The sequence below is a fragment of the Mytilus edulis genome, chromosome 6 (genome assembly GCF_963676685.1).
Source record: "Mytilus edulis chromosome 6, xbMytEdul2.2, whole genome shotgun sequence".
NCBI classification, from domain to species: Eukaryota; Metazoa; Mollusca; class Bivalvia; order Mytilida; family Mytilidae; genus Mytilus; species Mytilus edulis.
Window position 1 is genome coordinate 27,225,508 of NC_092349.1, and position 27,971 is coordinate 27,253,478.

General features: G+C 33.3%; 2 protein-coding genes across 6 annotated transcripts in view; one reads left to right on the forward strand and one right to left on the reverse strand.

The window, feature by feature from the left end:
- On the forward strand, nucleotides 1-23,851 carry LOC139527443 (uncharacterized). 4 transcript variants are annotated; one of them, XM_071322907.1, is made up of 18 exons: nucleotides 1-207; nucleotides 1,308-1,476; nucleotides 2,324-2,498; nucleotides 5,591-5,763; nucleotides 6,494-6,566; nucleotides 7,569-7,643; nucleotides 8,317-8,466; nucleotides 9,110-9,312; nucleotides 9,906-10,130; nucleotides 10,518-10,634; nucleotides 11,063-11,214; nucleotides 11,972-12,249; nucleotides 13,243-13,445; nucleotides 14,558-14,704; nucleotides 15,494-15,617; nucleotides 16,724-16,903; nucleotides 17,498-17,594; nucleotides 20,264-23,851. In XM_071322907.1, exons 1-18 carry the CDS (start codon nucleotides 77-79, stop codon nucleotides 20,391-20,393), a joined length of 2,802 nt encoding a protein of 933 aa, XP_071179008.1. In that variant the 5' UTR covers nucleotides 1-76; the 3' UTR covers nucleotides 20,394-23,851. The 4 variants fall into 4 exon arrangements, with proteins under 4 accessions (XP_071179008.1, XP_071179009.1, XP_071179010.1 ...); XM_071322908.1 differs by lacking the exons at nucleotides 1-207; nucleotides 1,308-1,476 and having other exon boundaries at nucleotides 2,350-3,682; XM_071322909.1 differs by lacking the exons at nucleotides 1-207; nucleotides 1,308-1,476 and having other exon boundaries at nucleotides 2,350-3,534.
- Nucleotides 23,852-25,220: 1,369 nt separating this feature from the next.
- LOC139527446 (integrator complex subunit 2-like) overlaps nucleotides 25,221-27,971 on the reverse strand; it is a 30,763-nt gene continuing 28,012 nt past the window's right edge. The window contains exons 20-22 of one of the 2 annotated variants that reach the window (XM_071322913.1): nucleotides 27,454-27,561; nucleotides 26,773-26,878; nucleotides 25,221-25,941 (exon numbers count right to left, since the gene is read on the reverse strand). In XM_071322913.1, coding sequence (XP_071179014.1) covers nucleotides 25,613-25,941; nucleotides 26,773-26,878; nucleotides 27,454-27,561 — 543 coding nt within the window. In that variant the 3' untranslated portion in view covers nucleotides 25,221-25,612. Of the gene's footprint in view, nucleotides 25,942-26,772; nucleotides 26,879-27,453; nucleotides 27,562-27,631; nucleotides 27,722-27,971 lie in introns of those variants that run through there. The other variant, XM_071322914.1, reaches the window with a different exon arrangement.

Below are 27,971 nucleotides of genomic sequence, written 5' to 3' on the forward strand. Positions count from 1 at the left end.
CCTAGAATTTCAGAACAGTAACTCTAATTCAGTAATTGCCACTTGAAAACGAAATGATGCTGCATAACCTCTAAAAATGACGACAGCTGAGGCAAAGCGATTGAAAGAAGATAAACTACGAGCAAAAAACTGGAAAAGATGGGGTCCCTACCTATCAGAGCGTCAGTGGGGCACTGTCAGGGAGGATTACTCTGCTGATGGAGACTGGTATTGCACTTTAGATACTCTGGTCTAGATTTCAACTAACTATTTAAACCTTTTAAAGATTTAAGAGATAATCCATTTAACAGACCCTCTCACAAAAATTCATGGTTTCTGGTTGATTTATTGCAGAGCATATTCATGGTATTAAACTTTTAGCATTTATAAACTAATATTGCCACTTGACCTGAAGATGTATGAAATATTTGCCACTGGACATTAATAAAGACAATCAATCATATAAACTGTTAACTGCAAAATAAGGTGTTCAAAGAAGTTATATTTGTCATATTGAAAGGCTCTGTCTCTTCACCACTGACATGACTGAAAAGGACCACATTAATTTCATATTAATCATGTTATAATGAATCAATAAAAAAAAAAATAACAAAAAATGTAAAACTCCAACATGTCCAAGGGGGAAATGCAAAACAGAATGTCCTGTATAAAATGGAGATATTAAAACACATCTAATGAATTAAAAACATCTCATATTCCTGACTTGGTATAAAAGAGAGGTAAAAGATACCAGAGGGATGGAGGGACAGTCGAACGTTTCCTCGAGTTGTAAATTGTAAATTAAACTTGGATTTATAGCTAGCTCAATCTCTGACTTGTAATATGTTTTCCACTGCATACAAGAAACATGTATAATTTAATTCAATTAACAATTAATTTAATTTTTTTATGTGCATTTAATATCATGATTATATTGAAGTTAAAGTTGGGTCCAATCTGAATCAGATTAAACCACAGGAGTTTGAAATCCTGTCAATAATGGGGTAAAAATATACCAAAGTAGACTATCACAGTAGAGCTTCTCTAGCTTCTCTTCGTGAGAAGCTCTACTGTGATAGTCGACTTTGGTATATTTTTACCCCGTTATTTCGAAAGAAGCTCTACTGTGATAGTCGACTTTGGTATATTTTTACCCTGTTATTGATAGGATTTCAAACTCCTGTGATTAAACATGTTAAAAATAAAAATAAATTCAGCAATGTTTTACAGTTTATCAGATTTATATACTTCATTGTATATTATCTTTCCAGATCTTTTTTAGAAGCTTGATGAACATGATAAATGACAAAACATGTTTTATTTTGTAGTTGGAATTATTTTTCACATGAAGAGGCCAGATCTAGGGCCTATCGATGGGGTGAAGATGGACTGATGGGTATTTGTGATAGAGAAGGAAGATTATGTTTATCTTTGGCGCTGTGGAACACCAAAGATCCAATTCTCAAAGAGAGACTGTTTGGATTGACAAGTCAGCAGGTAATTTTGTCAATAACTTTAACACACAAGTAATTTTTCAAATAATCAATCTGCAGGGATACTATAAGTTATCTTGGTGTAATCAGGGGTGTACAGAATTTAACACCGTTGTTGAAAATTCATACACCCTGAGACGCAGCCAAATGGCTCATTTTTAAACTGGGATGTAAAATTGAAAAATGCTAATGAAAAATTTCAGGGTAACATTTTTTCAACGTAGATGTTGCTGCATATTGTCAAGATTTTTTTTTCTTCATTTTGGGGAATGCAGAAATTTTTTGAAAATTTAATTTCTTTTGAATTTCAAATGAATTTTCAGGAATTTTTTTTTTTTTTGATTTTTTGATTTTTTTCTTTCAAATTTTTACCCTCAAATTAATATTTTTTTCATATTTTTTTTTTGGCAAATTTTTCATTTCTTTTATTTTTGGCAAAATTTTATTTATTCCGGGGTGAACAAGGGTGGGGTGTTATTTACACTGGGGTAATTAACCAATCAGATCACAGTATTTTTGCTGCATAAGAAATAAATAAAAATACCAGGCGTCCATCTGTCTGTATGGTCTTCTTAGCACTCACATGTCAATGCATGTAGAATTATTTTTCAAATTTCAACATAGGTTTATATAAGCAATGTCTAGGAAGATTTCAACAATCAGTGCTTATGGATATTTTTTTTTAAAGAGTTATGCCCCTTCTAAATATTAATTTTTTGGAAAATGGATAAATTGAAGTCTAAATGTTGATGCCTTAATATTCAAGTAATTTCTCGTGTTAAAAATTCACTGTTATACGTGGTACAGTTTATTGTTCAGCAGTAACTATGGTGACATATTCATGTTTACAGGGTAACCATGGTGAAGACGTAAAAGAGCTGTATTATTATTTAGACAATACCCCGTCCCATACTTACATGAAGTCTCTGTACAAGTATCCTCAGGGGGAATTCCCCTACAGACATCTGGTGGAGGAGAATGCTAGGAGAGGAGTACACCAACAGGAATATGAATTAATGGATACTGGTAGGTTTATCTCCATTCCCCTCCCCTGTCCCTCCTGTTTATAAGTCCCTGTACAAGTATCCTCAGGGGGAATTCCCCTACAGACAGCTGGTGGAGGAGAATGCTAGGAGAGGAGTACATCAACAGGAATATGAATTAATGGATACTGGTAGGTTTATCTCCATTCCCCTCCCCTGCCCCTCCTGTTTATAAGTCTCTGTACAAGTATCCTCAGGGGGAATTCCCCTACAGACAGCTGGTGGAGGAGAATGCTAGGAGAGGAGTACACCAACAGGAATATGAATTAATGGATACTGGTAGGTTTATCTCCATACCTTTTCCCTGTCCCTCCTGTTTATAAGTCCCTGTACAAGTATCCTCAGGGGGAATTCCCCTACAGACAGCTGGTGGAGGAGAATGCTAGGAGGGGAGTACACCAACAGGAATATGAATTAATGGATACTGGTAGGTTTATCTCCATACCTTTCCCCTGTCCCTCCTGTTTATAAGTCCCTGTACAAGTATCCTCAGGGGGAATTCCCCTACAGACAGCTGGTGGAGGAGAATGCTAGGAGAGGAGTACATCAACAGGAATATGAATTAATGGATACTGGTAGGTTTATCTCCATTCCCCTCCCCTGCCCCTCCTGTTTATAAGTCTCTGTACAAGTATCCTCAGGGGGAATTCCCCTACAGACAGCTGGTGGAGGAGAATGCTAGGAGAGGAGTACACCAACAGGAATATGAATTAATGGATACTGGTAGGTTTATCTCCATACCTTTTCCCTGCCCCTCCTGTTTATAAGTCCCTGTACAAGTATCCTCAGGGGGAATTCCCCTACAGACAGCTGGTGGAGGAGAATGCTAGGAGAGGAGTACATCAACAGGAATATGAATTAATGGATACTGGTAGGTTTATCTCCATTCCCCTCCCCTGCCCCTCCTGTTTATAAGTCCCTGTACAAGTATCCTCAGGGGGAATTCCCCTACAGACAGCTGGTGGAGGAGAATGCTAGGAGGGGAGTACATCAACAGGAATATGAATTAATGGATACTGGTAGGTTTATCTCCATTCCCCTCCCCTGTCCCTCCTGTTTATAAGTCCCTGTACAAGTATCCTCAGGGGGAATTCCCCTACAGACAGCTGGTGGAGGAGAATGCTAGGAGGGGAGTACACCAACAGGAATATGAATTAATGGATACTGGTAGGTTTATCTCCATACCTTTCCCCAGCCCTTTTCATTTCTTCATATACATGTTTTTGCAGTTATGTCACTGAGACATTCAGAATTTTCATGCCTCGGCCGTAGTGGAGGGGGCATTAAGTTTTACCCTTGTCTGTCTGTATGTCCTAAAATTGGTTTCTGTTCTCTAACTTGAGTTTGCCTCAACCAAATGTCATGAAACTTATACACAATGCTTAATACATGTACCACAAAACACAGATCAAATTTGAATTTTGGTAGCATCACTTAAACAGTTCTAGAGTTGTGATCCTTTATAAATCCAAAAATTGCAAAATATTTAGTTTCCGTTATGTAACTTAAGTTTACCCAAACCAAACATTATAAAACCTATACACAATACGTATTACCACAAAACTCAGTACAAATTTGTGTAGCATCACTTTTTGTGTTCTTGAGTTATGTCCCTTTATAATGTTGTATGCAAGCAGGGACATACTCTTTGTCCATGGGGACACATTCTCCATTTATTTACTTATACACGTACATCCTATCTTCTTCTTGAATTCTTAGGACTTCTTTGCTCATATATAATTTTTAATTGTTGCATACCTGACAACTTTTCAAAATGCCCATGGGGGTTTTACATGCAAGGTGGCTCTTTTAGTCCTAAAAAGACTTCAAGGGGGCCTTCAAATGCATCTTAGTATTGTTTTTTTGGCTTCTTTATATTTTTAAAGCATATAGCCATTGTAAAGTTAATTGTTTTGTTAAAAATTGTGGACAAAATTGCTCTTTCAAAATATCCATTTGGGAGTTTTCATGGGGGAAATCCCCCGCAAATAGTGACAGTTGGCAGTTATGTTGTTGATCCTTTGCAGAAGTTTTTACTAATCATTTAATTGTAATTTCATTTGTCAGTTATCTTCTTCTTCTTCTTCTTTTGTTACAGAAAACCATCAACGTACTGATGTTTACTTTCTGGCGCATGCCTGGTAAAATGTTTTTAATATAAATTTATGTGAATAATTTTTGTCAAAATACATAAATTAACAAAATATTTCTTGTTCGAAGTTGTTTTTGGTCATATATTTTCGTATTTTCAATTTTTACAATTTTTCTTTGTTTTTAATTTATACAATTTTTTATTTAGTTTTAAATATTACATTTTTTATTTATATTTTTTGGTACATGTATAAGATAAAAACAAGAGTATCTGTTTATTTCAGATGAGGGTAAGTATCAAGGAGCACATCGTGTGTGAGTGCACCCTTGAAGTTTTCTGTAGTAATGTTTTTAGTAATTTCAGAGGATAGTTTGTTCCAGTCTTTGATGGTTTGACAGAAAAAAGAAAATTTATCTTCAGAACACTGCTCATTTACAAGCCCCCAATGGGCAATTTTTAAGTCCTCGCTCAAATACTTAAGATCTTTATGCAATCAGTTTCTTTGTTGAATTTATGAGATAAAACATTGAACTCTAATAAAAAAATTATGAGCTAACCTGAGAAAAGTTGTAAAAGGCATGTTTTTAGATCTCAAAACTTTAGAACTTTTGTGGGATTCACTCTGATTGTGAAAAAGTATTACTTACACAAGTAAATTTTTGTGAAAATTAAGGGGAGATTATTCCAATATTACAATTTACTTATATAATTATATTTTATTTACTTCTTGTACAAGTAGTACCCCTGTCTGTCTCTACAAGAGACCAAATGTCACAGAAATTTAAAAACTATAGGTCAGTCACTGCCTTTAACTTTGTGTTATTCGAATTCACTTTCACAATTTGTTAAAATTTATAAAACACTGTTCAGACCTTTCGTCATGAAGGTACTACATGTACCATTACAACACTCTTATAGCATGATGACTTCTGTAAATAGCTTAGATTGACGAAAGGCAGTGACCTAATTATATATAATTGTAGGTATATTTGACGATAATCGTTACTTTGATGTAACAGCAGATTTCTGTAAAGCCAGCCCAAATGATCTCCTAGGGAAATATACTGTGGTCAACAGGGGACCAGATCCAGCTATAATACATGTTCTCCCACAGATCTGGTTCAGAAATGTGTGGTCCTGGGGAGAGGCAAACTATGTAAGTAATTGTTACTGGTGTTTCAGGAATGTTTTGTTAGGAGAATATTGTTACATGCTTCATGATAAAATTGAGAATGGAAATGGGGAATGTGCCAAAGAGACAACAACCCGACCATAGAAAAAAACAACAGCAGAAGGTCACCAACAGGTCTTCAATGTAGCGAGAAATTCCCGCACCCGGAGGCGTCCTTCAACTGGCCCCTAAACATGAGCATGTTCATGAGTGATTAATTCTTAGGAGGTAAAAGCTTTGAAAGGATAATATTGTAAATGGATATGAGAGGTGTAATTCTGTGGAGAACCAAGCTGTTTAAGGCTATATTTGTTACTGGTTTTGAGAATGATTCATCTTGCTCATGGCAAAGGAAAGGTAAACACTTTGCACATGTTGCAAGGATATTGTATTTTTTTCTTATTCTGAAATGATATTAAGGAGGGACAATATGATTAGGTATATCATTAAAATCAAATGTTCATTGTTGGAAAGGAATTTTCAGAAATTTCAATCTCAAGCATTTAAATGAAGTCTACCGATTTTTTATTATAAAAAAATGAATAGTCATGTTCATCTTTTAATAAGGCATTTATCAAGATGTGTTAAGATTTTGGTCGATATATGTTTTGATTATACTCTTCATCATGTTCATGATATTTTCTCTAGGGAAATTATACTCGTGCATTCAAATATTTGTTAAACATCAACGATGAATCTCTATTTGTACTTATAGTGTTGTCCTGAGAAGAAACCATATCTGAAACAAGTAGGGCATAACAAGGTTCTATGCTATCATCCAACTCTAGGTATGTAAATACTATATACTCGAAGATTAGGGACGACATCAAAAGATCAATGTAAGATAAAAAACTTAATTCAAATAGTGTGGGGGTGGGGGGTTGAACGGCTGCAAGATTTGGTTATCCGACATTGATTTTTACATATATCCATATGAGTCAATCAATTTTTCCCAAATTAAGTTAAGAGGGGGATGGGGGGGTCAGTGAAAAAACTATGTGAATTAAGTTTTTTATCCTTCAATGAACTTTTGATGTCGTCCCTTATTGTTGATCATCTCAACGAGATTGATTTTCTTGCTTGAGGAGGTATGCAAAAGCGAGAAAAGCAATCAAGTTCAGATGACCAATGATAATCTGTTAATCGCCATTTTACCTATGACGATGTTGTTTCATATCATTCAACTCCGCTGAGAAAAAAAATTATCAGTAAGTTAGGTTCACTGAGGGCCTCAGGGAAGATTAGTTCATTGTAACTAACTGAGTTTACCCTCTTTAAATAAAGAATTTATTATTATTATTATTATTATGCTATCATCCAACTCTAGGTATGTGAATACTATACAGTTAAATCATGACAGCTTGACATAATGTTTAAACACTTGTGTTTTGTTCAAAGTCAGTATGTAGACACTAGGCTTCGAAATATTTCAGTATGCCCAAACCTGACCAGTTATTTGATAAGGGTAGTGAGGTTTGTAAATTCTTCCTTTTTTGTGGTTGTTTTTTTCTCTGACACTAAGTGAGGAGAAATGGTAATATTTTCCAGTCATGACTAATTCTTACAGGTTGGTGAGTGTAATATAATTTGGAATTTAGGTTCAGAAAAATATTGAACCAAAAATAATTCTATGATGTGACATAATTATTGACACACTTTTGACAGAAATTGCATGTTTGATTGCCAAATGTCTTTTCAGTATTGTATGATATTCATCAGGGGATATCTGAGCGACCAAATTTAGAATTGACAATAACATTAAAGTCACACAGTTAAACTTGTTTATTTAGGTATATGTCAGTCGCGTCAGAGAGTCTTTAGTTCAGGAGATGATGTTATAGAAGAACAAGCTGAGCGCACAACATGTAAGTTCAGTATATAAATTACCAATACAAAACCTTACCCTTATTATCAATGAACTTTGAAAAGTTTTGAAACTCTTACAATACACCTTATCGCTATTTGTCCGCCATTACTGGATATCACACAGGTTCCCGTAAATTTTTGACGTCACAAAACAAAATATCTGACGCCACAATGGAAAAGTGATTGTTGTATGCGTCAAAAGTTCAAGCGGCCGGTTCAACCGGGATTAGCGAAAAGGTGTATTCATGATAGTCTTTATGGGCGGATGTCACATAGACAATTCAGAGAAATGCATAAAACTTGACATTTAATTATTAAATTACATCCATTAAGAAAATTGTTGAATTTTATCAATGAAAAATTTTGATTAAAGAAATTTCACACCTACATGACCTAGGAATAGTAATAAAAAATTAACCAGCATTTCTTTAACCCTAGCCAGACTTATCCATTTCTTGACCTGTAAGTTATTTTTATTAATCAAGGATTTGTATAGTAATCAATGTGTGGTTTGTTTGATCGCATTTCTTCATTGGTCAAAATTTATCTATGAAATTATTTGTTTAAAACGATGAATATTTCCTAGCTTTAGTTTATTTGCAAGCATGAAAAGTTTCTATTTGTTTAATAAACTGTCTGTTGTTACATATATGTTGTTTGATCATATTTCAGATCCATTTTACTTTGAGGTTGATGTTGGTCCAGAGAATCACCCACCACAACTGTTATTTACAGAGAATGATACAAATTATGAAAAGCTGTATGGAACAGGGAATCAGTCACCTTATGTAAAAGATGCCTTCCATGAATATATAGTAAAGGGTAATTGGATATTGATACCATACATAGCATCAAAGATCACTTTCTTGGCTATGTTGAAATGTTAGGTTATGAACAGAGAACTGGGTTATTAGTAAAAAAAAACTCTACTCAATACTTGGAATACAAAATTTGTGGTCAAAACACCACATCCCCTCTTTTGATTGGTTGAGCCTGAAGATGAAAAAACAAAAAATTCAGTACAAGGATTTCGAAGAATGGTACAATTTATAAAATCAGTAAGGACCGAGAAACTAATTGACCAATCAGCTGTTGTAGAATCTAAATTGTGGATAATTTAATTGTTTGAGCCCCAAAATGATAATAATGTCATATATCATTGGTTGACTTTCCATTTATTTGGACATTTTTAACCAATCACCATGTTTTGGTTTATACTTTAAAAAAAATTACATGTAAGGCATTAGATTTTCAAAACGTGAATTGGGACCAAAAGTTATCTGAATTTTACTAGCCTACACTTGAGATCCTAGTTAAAAATTTCCAACATTCACAAGAGAAGCTACACTTGAGATCCTAGTTAAAAATTTCCAACATTCACAAGAGAATAACACCATTTGTACACATTCTTCTTATTTTAATAGGTAATGTGAAAGCTGTGAATACATTCATCATATTTTGATAGGTAATGTGAAAGCTGTGAATCCACAGCACATTGGCACCAAGTGTGGAGCACATTACAGTGTATTCCTGAATCCAGGACAAAAAGCCCAAATTAGGATCCGACTGTATTATGAGAAAGAGGCACCACCTGAAACCTTTGGCACTAGAGATTTTGACTTTATATTCCAGCAGAGAAAGTTAGAGGCTGATCTGTTCTATGATGAAGTATGTATTTATATGTCATGATTAAGCATCAAACTATTATGTTCTATTAGAATTAAACTGGTGAATAGAACAGTATAGTACTTTAACAGTGTTTCGTAAGTGTATGTAAAAACACAAAGATTTTCAGAGCTGAAAAGCAGAGCAGACAGTTTTACACATATTTTGGCATGTCATGTAACGATTGTAACCAAAGGTTGAAAACTGTGCATTATAAAGGTCTAAATCAATTATTATATTATTCATCAATACAGAAGCTGAGAAAAGGAGGTAAAGTACACCCAAAATAACCCCGACAATCACAAACAGAAAAATGAATAGATGGAAAATGGTATAAATATTGATACATACATAAATTAAGCAGGATTTTTTTAATCAATTTTATATGTTTCAACATACATACCAATAGATCAGGAAAAAAAATCAAGTTTTTTAAAAGTTTTGTCATGCTCATCATTGTTTTTTTTATCATACGTGTAACTGATGTTGTTGGTCAATTTTTTTTAAACCTCTATACCTGTCTACCAAATCCTACACGGCATGGGTAGGTAACATCAAACGTGACCCAGTAAAAAAATGTATGCATATTTGAACAGGTGATAAAGAATCATCATAAACAAGAAAGAAACATCATACGACAAGCCTATGCTGGTTTACTATGGAGTAAACAGTTCTACTATTACGTGATCGAGGAATGGCTACGAGGGGATAAAGGTCACCCACCACCACCTTTCTGTCGGAGAGAGGGGAGGAATGCAGAATGGGGTCATCTGTTCAACAGGGATGTAATCTCAATGCCAGATAAATGGGAATACCCATGGGTATGTATAATATATCAGGGGAATACCCATGGGTATGTATCAAATATCAGGGGAATACCCATGGGTATGTATCATATATCAGGGGAATACCCATGGGTATGTATCATATTCTAGGGGAATACCCATGGGTATGTATCATATATCAGGTTTTAATCATATTGGGTTGTCTGTTTAACATAGAGGTTTTGTGGATGCCTTGTAATAAATTAGATGTAATTGTTTGAGATTTTGGTATTAAGGTCACAGTGATGACGTACTGATTATATTTTGAAATGGCTGGATCGGCCCCTGGAAAAGCCATAAGGAGATATGACATTGGTTTGGTATATTTCTTTTGGTATAGCTTATGTAGACTTTAACAAATTTGAGTTTTCAATTATTTTTCAGTATGCAGCGTGGGACCTAGCCTTCCATATGATCCCCATGGCTCATGTAGATATACAGTATGCCAAAGAACAACTGTTGTTAATGATGAGAGAATGGTACATGCATCCAAATGGACAGGTAAAAAAGAAGTGTTATCTGCTTTCATCATGTTCATAGATTTACATACACAAATTTTGGGTGACCCTTTATTTTGTTTTCTAACTGGGAATTTAAATATGCCATGAATTAAAATGAATTTTCTTATATTGACAGTAACAATTATCTCCTCTCATTGAAGATAAGAAGGTGACGATTTATATACAAACTGGCATTTTAAGTTTTGAATTTTATGTAGAATTGTAAAGTCGCCTTTTTTTTTTTAGAAAATTGTGATAAGATAGGTGACGATAAATATATACAAACTCACATTTTAAATTTTTATAGCATAATTTGTATGAATTATTTCTTGAAATTGCAAGAAATTTACTAACACTTGTGCAGTTTGTTCAGCAATCTCATTATTAAATGCATGCACTAATTACTCCATTTACTGATATATTTTTTAGATCCCAGCTTACGAGTTTGCTTTTGATGATGTGAATCCACCTGTCCATTGTTATGCTGTACTAAAAGTTTATAAAGCAACCGGACCCAAAGGAAAAAGAGATTTAGTCTTCCTTGCCAGATGTTTCCATAAACTGGTTCTTAATTTTACATGGTAAGAGAGTCTTCCCTGCCAGATTTATATAAAATAAAGTACACTAGTCAGACAGAAAACCAATCTTTCTGTCTGTAGGACTATACTTCTCAGAAAGGAGGGTAGAATACCTAGCCTAATAACTATTTCACGGTTCAGCTAGCATATAAGCTAGCCAAAAATATTACCTTTACCTATACACTCAAGTCATTTTGCTCAAACAGGCTTGTAAACTTAAATAAAATCAGAAGATGTGGTATTAGTGCCAATGAAACAACTCGCAAGTCAAAATTTGTAAATTTAAACCATTATAGGTCAAAGTGTGTTCCTCAACAAGTAGCATTGGCTCAAACTGAACCCCAAGATATAAAGGGCCCAAAAATGACCAGTGTAAAACCATACAAACAGGAAAACCAACGGTCTGATCTATATAAAGAACTGAGAAACGAGAAACACTTATGAACTTATGAATCAACAAACAACAACTACTGAACATCAGGTTCTTTACTTAGGATAGGTACCAACTTTCACCCTAACCTAAATCTGCTTGTTATTTACAGGTGGATAAACAGGAAGGATATACATGTAGATGGTAAGAACATCTTCTCTGGAGGTTTTCTTGGTCTGTTTTAATAGGTACCAACCTTCACCGTAACCTAGGTCTGCTTGTTATTTACAGGTGGATCAACAGGAAGGATATTGATGGTAAGAACATCTTTTCTGGAGGATTTCTGGGTACCAACCTTCACCCTAACATAAATCTACTTGTTCTTTACAGGTGGATAAACAGGAAGGATATAGATGGTAAGAACATCTTCTCTGGAGGTTTTCTGGGTCTGGACAACATTGGAGTGTTTGACAGATCTAAACCATTAGACTGTGGTGGCAAGATTGCTCAGGCGGATGCCACAGCTTGGGTGGCTTTCTTCTGTCTTATCATGCTGGAGATAAGCCTCATCCTGGCCAAGAGGGATCATGTCTATGAAGATATGGCCAGTAAATTCTTTGAACACTTTGTGGCTATTGTTGACGCTATCAACAAAAAGGATGGGATAGGTAAATTGACTTTCTTTTATTTATACAACCCTATAAAATTACTAAAAAATGAAGCATTTAATACTTATGATTAAATTTTTTTGCTAGGATCATGAAAACATGATTTTTATGCCCAACCTACGATAGTAGAGGGGCATTATGTTTTCTGGTCTGTGGCTCCGTTCATTCGTTCGTCTGTCCGTTTGTTCATTCATTCCGCTTCAGGTTAAAGTTTTTGGTCAAGGTAGTTCTTAATAAAGCTGAAGTCCAATCAACTTGAAACGTAGTACACTTGTTAACTTGCTTATGATATGATCTTTCTAATTTTAAAGCCAAATTAGACTTTTGACCCCTACTTAACAGTCCACTGAACATAGAAAATGAAAGTGGGAGTTTCAGGTTAAAGTTTTTGGTCAAGGTAGTTTTTGATGAAGCTGAAGTCCAATCAATTTGAAACTTAGTACACATGTTGCCTATAGTATAAACTTTTTAAATTTTAATGCCAAATTAGATTTTTACTCAATTTCAGGGTCCATGGAACATGGAAAATGATAGTGCGAGTGGGGCATCCGTGTACTTTGGACACATTCTTGTTCTTTCAAGTTTTTATTAATTACCTGTGCACTTTATTGTAAAAGCTTGTGTCATCATGTATGTTACAATATCATACCTGCCAATTGTCACTATTTGCGGGGGATTTCACCCATGGAGGCTCCCAAATTGAAATTTTGAAAGAGCAATTTTGGCCACAATTTAAACAAAACAATTAATTTTACAATGACTTTAGGCTTACAAGAGTATGCAGAAGCCAAAAAAGTTTTTCTAAGACTATGACAGCCATCTTACACGCAAAACCCATTTTTAAAAGTTGGCAGGTATGCAATATTCATTTTGAAATGAATGTTGATTTCAAAATGATGTGAGATTCCTGTTAGCCATGTCTATTTTAGCCAATCATAATAGCGGCTTATACTGAAATATACAGTACATGTAATGTAATTATTTACATTTAAGGTCTTTGGGATGAGAAGGATGGGTTTTACTATGATCATTTACATACTAACAACCATACCTGTCCAATGAAGATCCTGTCTATGGTAGGACTAGTTCCTCTATTCTCCTGTATGGTTCTCAGGGAGGATAACATGAAACAATTCCCAGGATTTTATAAAAGAACAAAATGGTTTCTGGAAAACAGAAAAGACTTGTCCAAAACGGTAAGATCAAAAGAGATTTGTCAACAACACTAAGCTTTATTTTTAGTTTTGAGTAAAGATTGTTTTGAACGTATCGATAATAAAGGCGAATAAACACAAAAGCGTCTTCAATGTTTCGTATGCTTTACTAGAGTGAAAATATACATAGAGACATCGGCAAGTGATGCTTTGCGGGCCTATTGTTACATAAAATGGCGGTAAATGTTAACCGAATAAAGGAGTACAAAATACTAAACTAAAAAAAAAACTAATTCACAACAAAGGTAAAAGAAAATATGTGACTGACATTATCCCATTTGAAATTTCCTAACCATGAAAGCATTTTTATGCCCCACCTACGATAGTAGAGGGGCATTATGTTTTCTGGTCTGTGCCTCCGTTCGTCTGTGCGTCCGTTCGCTTCAGGTTAAAGTTTTTGGTCAAGGTAGTTTTTGAAGAAGTTGAAGTCTAATCAACTTGAAACTTAGTACACATGTTCCCTATGATATGATCTTTCTAATTTTAATTCCAAATTAAAGTTTTGACCCTCATTTCACGGTCCACTGAACATAGAAAATGATAGTGCGAGTGGGGCATCCGTGTACTTGGGACACATTCTTGTTTTTGTATACATTTCTATTGAAAAATCACAGGAGTAACAAAAAGTCTGTAGGAATAATAGAACTATTGATTTTTAAAGAAAAAAACATAGATAATACCAATTATTTAAAACAAAATCTTAGACAATTGGTAAACAAAACTTTTCAAATACAGGTTTGACACTTCATAGATAATAGAAGATGTGGTATGAGTGCCAATGAGACAACTCTCCATCCATGTCACAATTTGTAGTACTAAACCATTATTGGTCAAAGTACTGCCTTCAACACAGAGCCTTGGCTCACACTGAAAAGCAAACTATTATAGTCTCCAAAATTACTAGTGTAAAACAATTCAAACAGGAAAACCAAAAGTCTAATCTATACAAGAAACGGGGAACATTTATGAACCACTTCAACAAAAGACAACCACTGAACATCAATCTTCCTGACTTAGGACTAATGCAGCGGGTTAAATCATTTTAATAGGTACCAAACTTCACCCTAACTTGAAACAATATCTATGCTTAACAGATATCATTCATGTGTGGCAGAGAGAAAAAGCCAAATCCAAATTTGTTGCTGGCCATTGTTAACAAGGAAAAGCTGCAAAAAGTTCTCCAGCATCTTCTAAATGAGAATGAGTTTCTGTCACCTTATGGTATTAGATCTTTGTCAAAGGTAGGTTACTCTGTAAAATCATGGCATTATCAAAGGTAAATAACACTTATTGGAACATTAGATTGGAAAAAGATAAAAATTGATGAAAAAATTTGTTTACAAAAAATGTGAATATTCTCTTTGGCTTCGGCTAGGTGACACTATTTGACTGCAAATTTTTAAAAAGTCCTCATAGATATTTGATCCAAATTTTACAAAAGCTAGACAAAATTGACAAACATTTTTGCAAAGGTTATATAAGTATATTAAAGTGAAGAACCACATACAGCAGGAGGTCCGAGACCACAATTAATTCGTAGTGCATTTCTTTTAGACAATAAATGCAAATTAAAAAAATCCCACCTGCGCTTTCTCAATAAAATTTTTACAGTGTTTTGTACTACTTTTGGGACAAATTATATCAAAATTATCGAAAACTTCATTGGCTCTGACTCAAAATATGGACAATTATATGTTAAGGGGGTCTTGAAATCTTTTGACAGTTTCCAAAGTGCTAATTTTTAACCTTTTTCAACTGGACAAAATCACTACTGTACTTTAAAATTCATGACCCAAATTATTTGACAGTGTCATTTCATCCCTTGACTTGCTATTTGAGGCATAAAACATGGAGAAATACATTTGGAAGGGGTATACAAAAAATTGGCAAGTAACACACTGTCCACACTAGGGACTACATTTGTGGACAACGAAAATCAAGGGACGACAATTGTGGTCTCGGACCAGGAATCTGATTCTATAAATATATGAACTTTCACACTAATGTCTTTTCTCTGTAATTCCTCACAGCATCATAAAGAACAACCCTTTGTACTGGACGACAACACAGCTAGGGTTGGGTATGAACCTGGAGAGTCTGAAAGTAAACTGTTTGGTGGTAACAGTAATTGGAGAGGACCTATCTGGTTCCCAAGTAAGTAATACTGTGGTAACAGTAATTGGAGAGGACCTATCTGGTTCCCAAGTAAGTAATATTGTGGTAACAGTAATTGGAGAGGACCTATCTGGTTTCCAAGTAAGTAATACTGTGGTAACAGTAATTGGAGAGGACCTATCTGGTTCCCAAGTAAGTAATACTGTGGTAACAGTAATTGGAGAGGACCTATCTGGTTCCCAAGTAAGTAGTACTGTGTTAACAGTAATTGGAGAGGACCTATCTGGTTCCCAAGTAAGTAATACTGTGGTAACAGTAATTGGAGAGGACCTAACTGGTTCCCAAGTAAGTAATACTGTGGATTCATTAATAATCGTTGGATACCAATTTTCATGGATTTCTTGGGTACAGGGGAACCATGAATTTAAATGTTTAACGAAATACAGATTTGTACTTGAATGTATGCAGAATTTGCCTAAACAACGAATTAAAATCTCCACGAATATGCAAGTTTTCATCAATCCACAAAAATTGGTACCCACAAAAAAAATGAACCCTCAGTAAGCAGGGATAACTATATATGTGTAAACTGTTTGATGGTAAATAGTAATTTGGGAGAACATATCTGGTTTAACATTCTGTCATGTAGAAATTTCTGCTTTTAAGTCTATAAAAATGAATCCACAATAGATAAAAAAAAAAAAATAAGAACCCTGATCTTGTTCTCAGTTTGGTGTCACTGAAATGGTTTGCTATAAAGTTTTAAATCAAGAACAATGACTAAAGTGGACCATTCATGAATATTAAATGGGATAATTGCTCCTGGAAAACAGCAAAAAAAGATTTGGGTTTGGTCAGTTTGTGAGTTCAACCACAATTTAGTTTCATTTTATATTTATATATATTTATATATTGGGAGATTAGTCATTGTCCAATTGACACTAATTAAAAAGATGAAATTTCCACTCATAATAATTCAACACATCAGGAGTCCAAATACAGGTTCAGGACCACAGGAAAATTCCAACTCATCTGAAATTTTCAGTTAACCGAGTTGAAGACAATAAGAGCTAACAGTAATATAACTTCAGATTATGGTCAGACGATTCTTATGTGCCAATTATATAAAAATGTGTCTTTTTCAGTGAATTACCTGATTATAGAGAACCTATTCAGATATGACTATTATTACGGGGAAAGTTTGAAGGTGGAATGTCCGACAGGGTCAGGAAATCTAATGAGACTGAGTGATGTAGCTAAGGAGTTATCCCATCGGTTAGCTGACATATTCCTACCCGACCTTACAGGACATCGACCTTGTCATGGTAATTATGAAATATAACAGTTACAAGACTTGTTTTCTGTCGCTCACGACTTTTATTACTAGTATAGTAAGTTGCAAAAACAGCATTTACTACTACCAGCACTGGAATCAGATAGATATAAATGATTTGAAAAATTGAACTATACATGTAGAAAATAATATACAAATGAACAAGAAATAGAACTGTCAATGTATGCATGTATGTCAAACTTGAATTAATTCAGAGTCTTGGAATTTGTAAATAAATTCACTTGGTTAGTACATTATTATTTGTTTGGTCCTTTCAAATATGGGTGAAAGTTTCAACTCATCAAAACCACATATGAGCTCCATTAGAAAAACTAACTTAAAGTTGGAGAATATATTTTTTTTTTTTGGGGGGGGGACTGGTTATCACTATTAGCTGTCTTGAATGGGACCTTAATTCTTCATGACATTTCCTACAAATTTGGTTTTAATAGAGGGAAGAATCGAAGATCAAAGTAAACAAATATAATTTTGCCACCATGCCTCTTACCAGAGTTCTTCTTCTTTACGGGAGGATGTTGGGTTGTATGCTTGCTTTAATAGTAAAAATTGTTTTATTATTATTCAGGCCCCAGTGAAAAGTATGACAAGGATCCTTACTTCAAAGATCTCATTTTATTTTATGAGTTTTTCCATGGTGACACAGGTAGAGGATGTGGAGCAAGGTAAGTAACCATGGTAACAACAGGTATAATATTTTTCTTGTTATGTTTGTGTAAGAAAAGGTTATCAATATATAATATGTCTTGATCTTTTTTGCCTATTGGATTAGATTGGACTTCATCAACACTGCAGAAAGTTGTTTATAGATTTGATATTTATTTAGATAACACTGTTCTAAAATTCATATTTAGGAAGATTCAACTTGAGATGGGGTTGATGGGAGTAATCCAGACAAATATCTGGAAACAGAATATAATATAATATAACTATTTTTAGCTCACCTGGCCTAAAAGGCCAAGTGAGCTTTTCTCATCACTTGGCGTCTATCGTCTGTTGTCGTTAAGTTTTACAAAAATCTTCTCCTCTGAAACTACTGGGCCAAATTTAACCAAACTTGGCCACAATCATCATTGGGGTATCTAGTGTTGTGCCGGCCAGAAATTGGTTCCTTATTATGTCCTTTTATGATCCGTAAATATGTTAAAATGGTCTCAAATGTTATATTGTTAATATTTATTGTTAAGATATTTCGTTATTCACACCCTTGTTAAATCCCAGCTGGTTCCATTGTAATTTATTCGTTTGTTTACATCTGATGTTAAAGTACATTTCTGGAATGTCACCGGAAATTGATTGTTTACATGTCATTTATACATGTTGAAGGGACCCCAAAATTAGTAGTTTACGCTTCTTGTGTAATAATTATGACTTGTTGTTGTAGAAATCATAGAACTGTGTACTTCTATATTGTTTAAACACTTATTTATGTATTTATTAGCTCTCATACTGTAGTTTAAGTCTACTTTCACTTTTCACTTGCAGTTCAGAATGTCCATTTTTTGTCGGGACCACACCACTTCAATTGGGAATTTCACTAACATTATATTATGTCACTACTTATATCCTGCATCACCAGCTTTGTAATATATTTATTTATCCATCTAGTTAGGTGTGGATCGTTTGTGAGGTCTGAATTATTTGTAATTTTGTGCATAAGTCCCCGGGGGATACGTAGAACCATCATCTTTGCACAAATCAGCATGTTTGCCCGAAGATGGCAAACCGAATTATTTGATTGGTTAATATTATTCCATATATAAAGCAACGTCAGCGTACTCGTGACATCATTCTTCTCAGTTCACTTTCTTGAGAAAACGTTAATTTTAGTCGCTTAGAGTTTAACTTGAATTATTTCTTATAATGTCACAGCAGAATATTTCTTCAGATGTAGCGTGATAGTTTAATTTAATTATGCCTTTTTAGGTATTTTTATTGTGTGTTTCTATTAAAGAAACCATTCTTTTACTTTGTTGGCACCAGGAGTCAAACTAAGTTGCACCGGGTGCATCAATATTTATTTAAAAGCTTCCGTGGATTATTGATCCTTTAGAGAAAAGTTATGAATATAAATTACATTTTATATTTAGGTGATTTTACCAATCAACCGATTCGTTTACTGCATTTAATCTGTTTATAGCAGTAGTAAAATTTAACGGTGCTTCAAAGTTTGGATTTGGCACACCACATCTATTTTCAGTGTCTCTGCACCGTATAAGGCAAATTTATATATATATTTAGATACATTGCTGAGGCATTGCACCTTGATTAGAAATGACCATCTATTACTAAATTGTAAACCTTGGTGCAACAGCACCTTGTTTTTATAGTATTGTCACCTAAACCTTGGGTGCACATGAACTTTGGTGCAACCACGCCTCATTTGTATACCTTAACTGAACCTTATGGTGCAACCACACCTCATTTATATACCGTAACCTGACCCGCAGGTGCCTTATTATGCACCTCACCAAAAATATAGCAAGTTAACTATGAGATTGATAAAGGTGAGCGACACAGGCTCTTAAGAGCCTCTAGTTAAATTGTGTATGCATTTAATGGGCATGAGGTAAAAGAGTCTCATATAAAATTGAGAATGGAAATGGGGAATGTGTCAAAGAGACAACAACCCAACCATAGAGCAGACAACAGCTGAAGGCCACCAATGAGTTTTATATGTCTTTTAGGGCAAGAATCGAATATAGTTTTATGCTGCTTTTATCTGATGTATATTCTAACATGACTTCCTTCAAATGCTTTAAGTACACACCTGTGGTAAAATATGAATATATTGCCTGAGCTGTTCCGATTGTACTCCCACGTCATATGTTTTTTTTTTATGAATGAGCTTCTCAACGTCATAGAACGATGATGTAAGAATATAAGCATTTTACGGGAAAATACATGCATGTGAAACCGAAAATCATCACAACAATGAAACGTAAACAAACGATGCTAAAATGTGTAATAAGCCGTATTTTTTTTATACATTTAAGACATAAATAATTATCATTTAAATTCATCCAAAACTATCTGAATACTTTATTGTAAATAGTTTAGGCATGTCACTAATTCAGTTTGCTCAGTTCTATAACGCCAATTTAGTAGTGTGTTTATTAATGGGAACAGCAAATATTTGCCTCCACCTAAAGCACTTTGTTCCAAAAGAATTGTTGTATCTGTTACTCAAAGTAAAATATTTTCCAACCCGTGGTAAAATCATGATATATGAGTTATTTCTTGAATTTAGTATGTATAGTATTAGATTTTGAAACTGCAATAAAATTTAAAACTTACTATCCATTATATAATTTTGTCTATTTTATACCTTCAGCCATCAGACAGGATGGACAGCACTGATAGCCAACACAATGAAGTACATGCACAAATGGACACTGGAAAATGATAGTGATATGAGTGATAACGAGGAAGGCAGCTTTAGACCAAGGCTACATACACATTAGACCCAGGATACATACACATAAGACCCAGGCTACATACACATTAGACCCAGACTACATACACATTAGGGGGGACAAGGCGGCAGAGGACATTTAAGAGCATTGCCAGGGATGAGGGGACACTTTTGTGAATTAATTATTATTCATTGGAAACCAGTTTTTGTACAGGTGAACCACAAAATTAAAAGTTCAACAAATGACAAATTTCCTATAGGGTCTTTTGCAGATTCAGCAAAACCATGAAATTTGATATCAACGAACATGAAAGTTTTCCTCAATCCATGAAAATTGATGTCCACGAAAATAACTGAATCCACAGTATTACAGTATTAAAATTCTCTCAGGCTTAGCAGGAGAAACAACAAATGGATAAAAGACAATCAGACATTTAATTTGCTTGTTTTTATTATAAGATAATCAATGTTATACAGTTGCATCTAGAATCTGGATGTGTATCGTTAAATTTTATTGAAACTTGTTATTGTTAACTTATATTTGATTAACTTTTTTAATGGTTACAGGGGAGGAACTTATTTTTATTTGAAATTTTTACTGGTTAAAGGGGTGATCTTTCATTTGATTGACGTTTTTAATGACTTAAAGGCAGGATCTTATATTATTTGACAGTTTCTATAATGTTAAAAGGAGAGGGACATTTTTGAGAACTGTATTTTAAAAAAGAGGATAATATATACGTAAGACACTATTGTATCGGCAGATTATTGTTTAGCTATTTTGAACTATAAATAGAAGAGTTTACATTTGATTGGATATTTGTTGAATTGTATGTTTGCTGAGGACATTATTGAATTATATTATGAAATGGAGAGGCTCCTTAATTTACATATTTGGGTTTTATATCTGTTTATTGAATAGCTGTAGAAGGAAATATATTCTTAAAATTTAAATGGTTGGGTTTGTATTTGTGGGATTATACTTAAAATGTGAATGTAAGGAGGGAATTGGTATATTTTATTTTTATTGTATTAAGAATATTGTTTAACATTTTAGAAGTTATATATTCTTATTATGTAAACCAACGTATTTTTGTAAATTATGAGACACTTTTCTCCAACATAGTCTTTTTGTACTGACTTCTTGAAATTTATGTTTGTTTGTTTTTTTCTAACTTTTTTGTGTACTCATATCTCAGAATCATCAAAGTTTGAGACATTTGTAACAATTCTTGTCCCTTTATTTTCTACCTCCTAAAGTCCTCAAAAATATATAGCTTGTGAAAATTTGTTTAGATTACAGTTATTAATTGTTGAAGTATAATGTTACCATGTATTAGCAAGCCTATTTTACACTTGTATTGTATATAATCATTTACATATACTCACATTTTTATTTGGGTTCTATTGACATGTCTGAGATATGTTCTTAGACATTAATGGTCTGACAGCATTGGAACATATCTTGTACTGTGGATTCTTTATTGAATAATATAATATTATATTGTGAGATTTTGTGAGTATAGGTGGATGTAGTCGAAATATTTATGACGTCTTGAAAGGCTATTATACTTGTTTGCTTTGACAACTTTGTCGCTGTAAAGCGTCTAAGCAAAAAAATTGAATAATAGCCTTTCAAGACGTCATAATTATTTGGACTAAGGTGGACAAAGAAATTTAACTTGACAAAATACAAATTTCAGTTAGTTTGTTTGCAGAATATGTCAAAACTACTAAATCAATAATTCTTCATAATGCAAATTTTTTTTCGTTGAGGAAAATTGACCCCAAAAAATGAAATATTTTACAGTTCTTAGATGAGTTGTCTCAAGTATTATCATTTTGGTTTGTTGATTTTGTAAAATACTAAAAATATTTGTTTTACTCTGTGCAAAGGAGCAAATGTGAATAAAACATTCGATCTAAACTAATTATTTTACAAAATGATAATTTCATTGGTAAAATCTTTCTTTTGATTTATTTATCAACCACATAAATGGTAAGTTAAATTATTCCACTGATCTCAGATTTTTAAGAGATTTTAAAAAGACTTTTTTTTTGTTTTGACGAAGCTGTTTTCCTGCTAATAGTTATATATTAAATTTATACCTGTATATCACTTTTATGTATTTTTGTTTATTTATATGTCTTGTTTAATATAAGTGCCTTTGAGTGATTATTGTTATATCCTGTTAAAATGTATGTGTGTCTTTAAATTTGTTGAAGTATTCTGTGTAAAATACTTGATATTTTTGTCTGATAAAACCATTTATCTAACACAAGTTTTATAATGCCTTTATTCATTCAATTTGGTTTTTTTTTCGACTTTCCAAGTAAAAAAATTTCTGATTTCTCATACAATTTTTTTTCTTCAGGCAAACTTTGCTACATTTGTCATTATTAAGAGGGTAGAAGGGGTCCTGATCCCGAAATCTCGGGCTTAAAAACATGTGAATTTCATCTGGTGATGAATATGAAATCCTGAGGTCCCGAAATTAAATAAGTTTAAATCCTGACATTTGAAAAAAGAATTCCTGGATCCCAAAGGGGTAATCCTGAAATCCCGAGCTTAAAAACACTCGATCCTGGAGTCCTGATAAAGGTCCTATCCCCCCTCATTATTATATCACAAGAAGTTAGTTGCTATTATGTACCATTTTATTATTGCTATTGCTGCCCATGTTAATTTACTGTTAGCTTTTGTTTAATTATGTTGATGCAAAATCCTCCTACCAAGTCTTTCAGATCACATTGAATTTCAGTATGGAAGTGTACAATGTATTATTTATTTTTACTTCAATTTTTATTCTATAAAATATCCTTATTATAACTTATTGTCTAACTTATTCAACTCTAGGATGGTCCTGAACATGCATGAAATAATTGCCTCTGGACTTTTAACATACAATCAAATAATCTTTATCCTCAGGAAAAATATTTTTAAAAAGAGGCATACTAGTGGGTTGTCTCCCATTTTTCATTATTTAAAAAAATATAATAATTTTGCATATGTTCTAAAATAAGCAGTAGAATAAAAACACCACACAAATATATTCAGACGGACAAATTTTAAGTAAGTTATTTCCCTCAGGTGTAGATCAATCCAAAATCTGTCCCAATTATTTTTCTTTGTTCATGACTTTTTAAATATATTTTTCTGACTTGTGTATATTAATATTAAAGTTGAATTCAGTTTTTAAGTTTCTATTAACCGTGTTACACTTCACTATTCAAAGCAGCCTGTAAGTATTAATCAACTAGAATATTGTTTCTAATTATAATTTACAAGGGAGATAACTGTGTGAGTGAAAATAATATTAAACCATTTTACAAATGCTCTGTGATTTCTATAACTAGTCATATTTGTTGGGATTGTTATTTGTTTTGTTTATTGTTACAAGTTATTTATATATATAAGCAATGATATTAGCCAGTATTTTATATATTAAGCTTTATTGATTTTATTTTTTGGTATATTTATTTATAATAAAATGGTTTTGCTGAATGCTTCAGACTTTTTATTTGGGTTATCAGCCCCTTCCAGAAAAAAATGATGGGAAAATAATCTCTATACCAATAGTATTGATGGGAAAATAATCTTTAAAAAAAAAAGAAGATGTGGTATGTTTGCCAATGAGACAACTCTCCACAAGAGACCAAATGACACAGAAATTAACAACTATAGGTCACTGTACAGCCTTCAACAATGTGCAAAGCCCATACCGCATAGTCAGCTATAAAAGGCCCCGATATGACAAAGTAAAACAATTCAAACTAGAGAACCAACGGCGTAATTTATGTAAAAATTTAACAAAAAACAAATATGCAACACATAAACAAACAACTAAATTATAGGCTCCTGACTTGGGACAGGCACATACATACAGGATGTGGGCAGGGTTAAACATGTTAGGGGGATGCCAACCCTCCCCCTAACCTTGGACAGTGGTTTAACAGTACAACATAATCTATACCAATATTCAAGCAGTTCTATTTCAAATTTGTTAAACTACATTTGTTAACATGGACTCTGAGTGATTCTCAGTTAAGTCACTTAATAAAAAGATCATAATATGTGGTATGCTTGCCAGTGGAATACTCATCGTCCAGATCACAAAGATATAAGCCAATATAGGTCACTGTAAAGCCTTCATTAATGAGAAAATCATGTCATATATCTGCTTTCAAATACAATTAATAATAATGTTTCACGATAAAAAAACAGTCTAGTTTATGACTAAAACATTTTGAAAAAACAAATATGACCAACAACAATCACAACCCATTTATATGTTTCCCACCTATCATGACATCTTTATTAAAATAAAAAGATCAGACCACAGTTTTAACAGACATCTTAACAGAAGCTGAACATTTATGACCCATTGACATATAAATTCCTTCCCATTGATATATTATCTCTGTGTATACCTTGGTATTTGGACTGGTCTGTAGTAATTCCTGATATCTTTTACATATTTTCTACTTTGAAATAGTGAAATTTTTAAGATGACAGATCTAGAACAATTCCAAAGTTACATCACTGAGCATTTTAGGTTTTAAACTTGAATAGTTGGTTTTTTGGCACAGTTAAATGTGTACAACTGTTTGAACATCCTAAGTAGGAAAACTTGTTTGGTGGAAGTGGTTTGTTTGTGTGGTTCATAAGTGTTTCTTGTTTTTCTTTGTTTAGATTAGACCATTATTTTTCCGGTTGAATTGTTTTACACTAGTCTATTTTGGGTCCTGTATAGTTTGCGGTTTGGTCTGATCCAAGTCTATAGGTTTAATGGCATACTCTGACCTATAAATGTTAACATTTTATACATTGTGACCTGATTAATGAGAAGTATAGTAGATCATTAATACCGTTGAAGACATTTTACATTTATTTGCATATTTTTATCAAAAACATCTTTCATTTTTACTGTAAAGAGAGCAGATATTCCTTCAAAATTCTCCAACATCTGAAGCTGCAATAAATTATTATGGTAGCGTCCATGTCAGAGCAACAATTCAATAACTTCCAGGAGAATGTTCCATATGGTGTTGCTATGGTAACTACTAAGAGTAAATATTCCTTGTGACTATGGACTTCTTTACGATATAAGAGAAAGTTTATCGGACTATGCCGTGTAGTTCTATATGTTGTTGCTATGGTAACTACTATGAGTTAATATTCCTTGTGACTATGGACTTCTTTACGATATAAGAGAAAGATTATCGGACTATGCCGTGTAGTTCTATATGTTGTTGCTATGGTAACTTCTAAGAGTAAATATTCCTTGTGACTATGGACTTCTTTACGATATTAGAGAAAGTTTGTCTGACTAAGCCATGTAACTCTTCAAATTGTACAGTAAGTTCAGGTGATAGTAAACTATATCTTGATTTCTTTTTGCTTGGTTCAAAGTTCAAATCTGTCTGTTCAGTTGCTATGATATTACTGTTACATGATAATTGAGAAACACAAACTCTACCAAGTTGTAATAATAGGGAATTCACATCCTCAAACAATGGTGGGAAAGCCTGACACACCTTTACTAAATATGGAACAGTCTCGAGGAAAAACTCCAATTTGTCACCAGCTCCCAAAACTGCAAAGAAAAGAAAATTTTGTTATAATACATAAAATGAGCCCTAAATATAAACAAGCATCACAAGATTCATGTGATTGAATACCTGATGGCTGATAAAAGGCCAGCGGCAAATACAAGATGGATAATCATTTCCTAAATCATATGAAATCGTACTATGCATGCTTTTTCAATGGAAATTGTGACGTCATTCTAAATAGAACTAAAACCCATGAGGATAATGATGACATCCTGATGAGAGTAATCACATTACTTGAAGGTTACAGTCTGGTTGTTTAAGTAACATGTCTTTCAGGGTATATGACACTTGTTAAGGTGGTACCCAACACTTTCACTAAAATTAATTTGGCTCGTTTAATTTTCATAAAATTTTGTCAAAGTATTTACTTTTAACCCTTTAACAAAAATATAAAAATTTCAAAAATTTTGAACCAACCGTTTTGTCAGAAAAATTACACTGGTTATATAGCAGTTTGACAAACACCAATTTTGATCATTGAGAAGCTTAATATTCCCTTTACAACACAACGTAATTAAAACTTTAAGCTGACTTAACAGAGTTATCTCCCTGTAGTGTTAGGTACCACCTTTAGTTGCAAGAGGATAGCCAGGATTATATAAAAAAAAAAGATGTGGTATGATTGCCAATGACACAACTGTCCACAAGAGACCAAAATGACACATAAGTTTATTTATCAGTAAAATACAGATTTTTTTTCTTCAGATGCCATTACAATAGAAGGTAGAATCACTATGTCTCACTTTGACAATAAATCCTTGCTGGATAGACAAAAACATTAATAGGACAATGACATATAGAGTTGCACTTACCATTAACCATAGTAAACATAACATTAACAGCTAACTTGGCAATGTTTAGAGATTTAGGCAAGGCATATTGGCAACATAAATGGGCCATCATCTTAATGGCAAATATCTGTAAAATAAAGAGGAATCTTATAAAAAAATACCTCATTGTCTTCAATTGATACATTTATGAAAATAAAAATCAAAGAAAAGAAATTGAAAGTGTCCAATAATGATATAATTTTCAGGATGTCTGACCTAAGGGGGCCCTCTCCAGTCATGCTTCAGTGATTCCCTATATAATCAACCAAATTTTTCACACAAAAGGGGGGCCCAGGCCCCCCATGGCCACCACCTGGATCCGCCTATGCACATTGTTGTCAATATAATGGAATTTTATGTGACTGTCATACAAGTGAGAGGTTCAGCTAGCTATTAAACCAGGTTCAATCCACCATTTTCTACATAAGAAAATGCCTGTACCAAGTCAGCAATATGACAGTTGTTATCCATTCATTTGATATGTTTGATTGAGTTTAAGCTTTGGATTTCGCCATTTAATTAGAGGCTTTTCCATTTTGAAATTTCCTCGAGTTTGGAATTTTTGTTATTTCACTTTTTAGCAGGTTGTCCCTATCTTGTTAAATCATGCATAACACCTTAATTTAATAGGCATCTAAATATAAAAAAAAATAATTAAATTACCTGTTTATGCATCTGAGGTTGACTCAATAACTCTGGTACAAAATCTAAACAGATATGCATAGAGGGAATACCTGGTACAGTTATATTTAGTAACTCTTCAGGATACCCCTGTTCCAAAAATAACCAAATGATTTATATATAGAATGAATCACTAGTAAAGTTATATTTAGTAATTCTTCAGGATTACCCTGTTCTAAAAATAACCAAATGATTTAAATATAGAATGAATCTCTGGTACAGTTATATTTGGTAATTCTTCAGGATACCCCTATTCCAAAAATAATTAAATAATTATATAGTATGAAATTATTCATAAAGCATACATCTTATCCCTATTTGTCCACTATTACTCGACATTTCCAAAATTCCTGTAGAATTTCGACATCAAAATAGAAAATGTCTGACGCCAAAAAGGAAAAGTGATTGTTGTTTGCATCAAAAGTTGAATTGTCAGATTTTCAAATAGGGATAAGGTCTATTGAAAAAATTAACAAAGAAACTTCATCTGATTCTCTTCA